This window comes from Ursus maritimus, unplaced genomic scaffold, assembly GCF_017311325.1.
Source record: "Ursus maritimus isolate PB19 unplaced genomic scaffold, ASM1731132v1 scaffold_20, whole genome shotgun sequence".
NCBI classification, from domain to species: Eukaryota; Metazoa; Chordata; class Mammalia; order Carnivora; family Ursidae; genus Ursus; species Ursus maritimus.
Genome location: NW_024424453.1, coordinates 51664803 through 51670802, shown reverse-complemented (window position 1 = coordinate 51670802; position 6000 = coordinate 51664803). Strand labels below are relative to the sequence as shown.

Here is a 6000-nt window from a genome sequence, read left to right as displayed (position 1 = left end):
CCCGGCCGGACTGAAGACGCCGCCCGCTCCGGGCCGCCCCTGCGCTCGCCTTCGGCGCCCGCTCGGCCTACCGCCCTCGGGCCGGCGCTGCTTTCCGCTAGCGTCGGAGCGCAGAGCTCCCGCCCCCGGGAGCCTCCCGGCCGTCGGCGGACCCCGCGGCCCCGGCGCCCGCGCGCTCGGCGCCCTGCTCGCGGGGCACAGCGGAGGGCGGCGGCCGTCCGGGGATGGGCGGCCCGGCTGTGCGAAGGGGTGCTGGGGGGCTCCGCGCGCTGCTCCTGGCGCTGGTGGCCGCGGGGACTCCCGCGGGCGCCTACAACCTCGACCCACAGCGCCCCGTGCGCTTCCAGGGGCCCGCCGGTTCGTTCTTCGGCTACGCGGTGCTGGAGCACTTCCACGACAACACGCGCTGGTGAGTGCCCCCGCGGCCCCGCGACCCCGCGACCCCGGCCCGGCAGCCGCCGCCCCCGCCTGTGTACCCCGCCGGCCGCCGCTGCCTTTTCCGGCCGCCTCCACGCCGCTGTCCCGAGGGGGAGATTGAAATGTCTCGGCGGCGCGCAGCTTGGCCGCGGACGACAGGCGGGCAGGACGCCGGACGCCGGTCTCTCGTCCCGCCGACGTCGCGGTGGGCGCCTGGGGTTGGAGGCGGCCGGGCCAGCGCTTCCCGGCGGTCCCAGCCCGGCGTGCGCGGGGAGAGCCGAGAGAGCGGTCCCCTCGGCCTCCCAGCCGGAAGAGCCTTAGCTCTCTCGGTCGCTAAGAAACTTGGCTCTTCTGCCCCCGAGGGGCCTCCACCGAATGCCCCAGGGCCCGGAAGAGATCGGGCACTCAAGATGCAGACTCCTTAGTGTCGGGGAGCTCTTGGTGACACCCCACCCACCGCTCCCCGGCTTTAAGCCACTCTGGTGCGTGGCGCCGAGGAAGCGCAGAGTGGCTCCGCGACGTGAGGGGGACGGGCTGTGTGTGTGTAGGGGAGGAGTGGGGCTCCCCAGAGGTGAGTGTCTGGCAGCCCGAGGGACACACTGCGGTCCAGAGGCCCCCCTCCTTCCTTACAAGACCTTCTGAGGAAGGGAGCTGTGAGCGTCCAGGATGCTGGAAAGGAGGGTGGTCCAGGACCCTGAGTGACAGGGCTGGTGGGTGACTTCTGGGGCAGCCTGGGCCTCCTTTCACGTGGGTCCTCTGACCTAAAGACAAGCACCCGAAGTTTTAAGAGAGGGATGTGGTTTTGTAGAGGTCAAGGAGTCCAGTTGCTCCCTGAGAGTCGCAACCTTTGGGAGCTCCCCCCCCCCCCCTTAAGTGCCATCAGCTAAGAGGCACGGTGCTTGAGTGCCCAGCCCCTGAGGAGAAGTTCTGAGACGAGGTTAGTCCCTCTTTGAACCTTTCCCTGAACAAGCTGGAATCCCACAGCACACAAGGATCACCTCTTCATCAGAGAGTTAGGCCACGGACAGTTCCCCTATTCAAGGTCATGGCCCAGTGGGCCCCGGGTGGAGTCTGGAGTTGGTTTTATTGTGTTGTCACCAGTGTGAGTATCCTTAGGGGATGCAGGTTAGGAAGGCGAGGTCAGTCATGTGTGCTCTCGACATGCAGCTCTGTGGGACAGTCACTGCTCTGAACTGGACAGAGGCTGACCGAAAAGGGCGGGTTTGTAGATCTGAGTCCTGAGGCATTCCTGGAACAGGGGGGACTCTGTGACTGGTCAGCCCATTAACAATCATGTTGTTGAGGAGAACTGCCTCCAAGAGAACCAGTTTGTAAGGTCCTGTGTAGCCCCTGTGCAGTTCCACATCTCCTTCCCTACCGTTTACCCCAGTTGCCGAGTTTAAGGCCAGGCTGTCTTTCTGCATTGCCAAATCCCCATTCTAAAGCAAAGCAGGCTGAACACCTTTTCTGTGTCCTGCATGCTCAGAGTCCTCTGTGGGCTTTGGATTTGGTAGAGAATGCACCAGGAGCAGTTGGAGAACACATCCCAGAATCCCCCGCTGGGCTCCTGGACTGTGTGACCTTGGCACCAAGTACGTGGGGAGAGCGGTCAGGAATAGAAGGGCGTTTCTGGGCAGGGGGCTCTAGAGAAAAAGGCGGGCAGTGGAGCTGGAACGCTCTGTGGGATCTGTAGCTGCCTCTGGGCTCTTTAATGGCTCAGCTTAAGGGAGAAGTGCCAGGACCCCATCACCTGGATTTGGACAGGTCACAAGTCAAGGCCGCGCTAGGTGGGGAACAACTGGGGAGAGGCAAGAACAGGTTTGACATAGGAAAATAGTTGAACCTGCTTTGTTTCAAAAAGGAGATGAGGAAAAGTTGCGTGATTGGAATAGATTCGGCAATTGTAGGAAACGACAGGCTGGCCTTCAACTTGGCACCCAGGGTACACAGCAGAGGCGAGTGTGCAACTGGAAGGTAATGCTGGTGCCAGTGGACATGTGGGGCAGATATTTCCGGGGTCCTAAGGAATCCATCAACAGCCAGGCTGCTGGTCTCAAAAATACCCTTTCCATTCCTGATGTGAACATAGGAGCATGCTGTTCTTCCTGTTGGAGGGCTTGTCCCTATAGTTTTCCAGGTACCACCTAAACTCCACGGAAATCTTTTTTTTTTTTTTTTAAGATTTTATTTATTTATTTGACAGAGAGACAGAGAGAGAGAGGGAACACAAGCAGGGGGAATGGGAGAGGAAGAAGCAGGCTCCCAGCAGAGCAGGGAGCCCAATGCGGGGCTCGATCCCAGGACCCTGGGATCAGGCCCTGAGCAGAACGCAGATGCTTAACGACTGAGCCACCCAGGTGCCCCTACACGGAAATCTTTTTAATGCACATTTTTTTGTATCCTTTTTTGCTCCACATTGTCTTAATTTTAATCATAGTTTTTGCTATATCCTCAATATTTGTGCTCTTGCTTTTTCCAGGTATTTTCCTCCCTATCCTTTTCTCTCCTCTCCCTTCCCCCCAATATTCTTTGTTTTACACCTTGAACGTTATTCTCAGCTGATGATGCTGCCAAGACTTGGTAAGCTGCGTCTCTTGAAGCAGTAGACTTCCAGCCTTGCCTCCTTTCTCTCTCTTTTCTCTAGAGACTAGACTTGCCACGGGGCTAATGAAACTTCCACCAAAGGCCCCTAACTCACATGGGCCCCTACCAAGACTCTGTGCCTAATTTTATAGTCCTAACTTTGTATTTTCTTAAAGGTGGTCACCCTAAATTTACAAGATTCAGGCTCAGTGGAATCTGGATCTACCCTATGTCTCTATCTTAACTTTTCGCTCTGGGGTTGGTTGATTGACTTATCGACTGATTGTTGGTCTCTTCCTACCAGGCAGTCCCAGGGCCCTGGATCTGTTAGCCCTGCTTGAGGGACATGTAGGTTGTTTCTAATTACTCATGATTATAAACAACAGCGGGGGTAAACATCCTTGTAACTAAAGCCTTGCGGACATCCTTAATTATTTCCTTCAAATAAATTCCTGGGCTTACAATTGCTGGGTCAGAGAGGAGGGAGGTTTTGAGGTGTTTTCTATGCATTTTCAAAGGCCAGTGAAGTTAAAGTGTGTACTTTAGAGAAATGTGTTAATTCAGGCCTTGGAGTTTTGGAGTAATTTGCTAAAGGGCCGATCCAGCACAGGAGAGGAGCTTAGCCATCTACATGACGGGAACTAAAAAGATCACGAATCGTCAAAATGGGTGTGGAAAATAAGTGATAGACATGAAAAGGAAAAGTAATACATTGAAACTCTGAAAAGAAGGAAAATGTTAATTAAACCTTGTATCTGGTGGCTTTCTTCTTAAGAAATTACTCTTTAGCTTCTTAATTCAGTATTAGTGGTTTAATAAGTTGGCTTTCTGCTAATTAAACACCTTTTTACAGGTAGAGGGATTTGCTGTAGATAGGGTAAGGAGTGAGAAGAACGTGCTGGAGGGGGCGGGGATGGAGCCCAGGCACCAGGATCAGCGTGGGCTCTGCAGGCGGCAGAGCCGAGGGTCTGTGGCATTAACGTGGACCCCGGGTACACATCACAAAGCACACGTGTGTGCTCTGCCAGGAGAGCTAGCATTGGTTCTCAAATCCCATAACTGAGCATACCTGTCTGTTCTTTTTTTAAGCCAAAATTGGCATGGGTCAGAAAGTGCTAGATCTCTGCAAGAGCTGGGGGCGACCTTGCTTTTCTAACCCTGGGGCTTGAACATAGCTTCTGCAGTCCTGTTGCATCAAGAGCAGAGCCTCAGACCCAGCACCTGGCCCCTCTGTTGCTGTGCTCTAGGCAGTGAGAGTTGTCCCCATGGCCAGGTGGACCAGAATATCCCGGACAGTGTTACAGACGTCACTGTGACATCTGTATGTTACAGTGTTTATCTGTTTGGTATCTGTTTGGATGCAAACATGCACATGACTCAGTTTCCTCTTTTCCAGCCACCCTCAGAGGGTGTCTGCCTGCCAGTCAGAGCTAGCTTCCTCTCCTGTACCTCTCCCCACCACTCCCTGCCCCCGGGTCTTCTTGCACCCTTTGAGCAACAGCATAGGTGCCAGGGAACATAGACAAAGCTGATTTCTGTCCCCTTTCCTTAGACATGTATTGGTTCTTCAGCTGCAGGGCAGACGACTGTAACACCCTGTGATATAAATAAATGCGGCCCGGCTGGCGTCCAGCCCCCAAAGTGGGTTTCTTTCACACCCCTCTCCTCCCCTCCTTCCTCTCTGCCCCAGACGCCCTGGAGTCCGAGGTGGCTGGGTGCATTGGCTTCCTTTCTGGCGACGTGCTTCCTGCCCCATCTCCCGGGACACATCAAGACGGCTGTGCTCAGGCACAGAGCAAGTGCTCGGAAATGGAAGACGCGCCGGCTTTCTGCTTTGTTAAGGCTGTCAGAGCATCATTCAGTGAGGAATAGGAGGTAATTCAGAGCCAAGGAGAACATAACATTCTCCATTTGCATTAAGGTTGAGAATTAAAAGAACGAGCTAGACAGTTCTGCACTACCAATGCAGTTGCCCTTAGCCAGACGGATTGCTATTTAAATAAAAATTAATTACAACCAAATGAAATCAAGAATTCAGTTTCTCAGTCATACTAGCCACATTTCAAGCGCTCGCTATCCACATGTGGCTAGTGGCTGTTGGACTAGACAGTACACGGAACACTTATTGTGGGGAGTTTCGGACAGTGAGGGTTTAGAGCAATGAATTAAGTCTTAAAGGGCTAGACAAAGATCAGATGAGGATATAAGAAAAAAGAAAACCAACGCTTGGCATATTTGTGTATCAGAACAAGTGGGGGTGCTTAAAGTGAGCTAGGGATTAATAGTGGGCAGCTGGGGAGGCTGACTTCTTTGTCTTTTCCCTGGTCAGACACCAGAGTGCCTGCTCTGCTGAGGTGGAGGGATTCAGGAACGAAAACTCCACCCGCCATCTGATAAAGGAAAGGCTTGTGTCCCAGGCAAAATCTAAGCTGTGGGCTCCGATGAGGGAGAGGCTTGTCCTTGGGCAGGTTGTTCAGAGGGGCAGAGGGGGAGAAGGTAACACCTCTAGAAGGGGGACCCTGGGATCATGGGCCGTGCTATCCCCCACTACCCGTCTTTGTGAGGAGACATCCAGAAATGGCAGTGACTGCTCTCCTAACCTGCGCGGTGGAGGTCTTTGCTGAGTTGTTCTGGCCCATGCCAGGCCCTTGGGTGGGAGTGTGGCTCCACTTCCCCATCTGGATTTTCTGGAAGTCGCATTTTCAGACCTTATTCCTGGTTCTTACTGGCCTGCAGAGCCTGCTTTCTCAAGCTCTCAGGAAGGCATGGCATGTGGATGAGGCCCGAGTTCTAAGGGGACCCAGAGAGTGTTTCTTGGGGTCTCCAGGGTTTTTCCCTGAGGATCTAGAGAAGCTGGCAAGGGTGCTGTTTCCTGAGCTAGTGCTGAAAGCTGGCAGGGGCAGAGGCAGCTGTCTTGCCCAGGGGACAACCTTCTGGGGCAAGAAGACGACTCTTCTCAGCCAGTCACTAACAGCTCTGGGTGTGAGGGTGTGAAGAGCT

The 6000-nt window shown here is 54.4% G+C and overlaps 1 protein-coding gene across 2 annotated transcripts in view; it reads left to right on the top strand.

Moving 5' to 3' along the window:
• The first annotated feature begins 224 nt into the window (after positions 1-224).
• ITGA9 (integrin subunit alpha 9) overlaps positions 225-6000 on the top strand; it is a 326219-nt gene continuing 320443 nt past the window's right edge. For both annotated transcript variants that reach the window (XM_040636970.1, XM_040636971.1), the window contains exon 1: positions 225-409. In XM_040636970.1, coding sequence (XP_040492904.1) covers positions 225-409 — 185 coding nt within the window. The remainder of the gene's footprint in view (positions 410-6000) is intronic.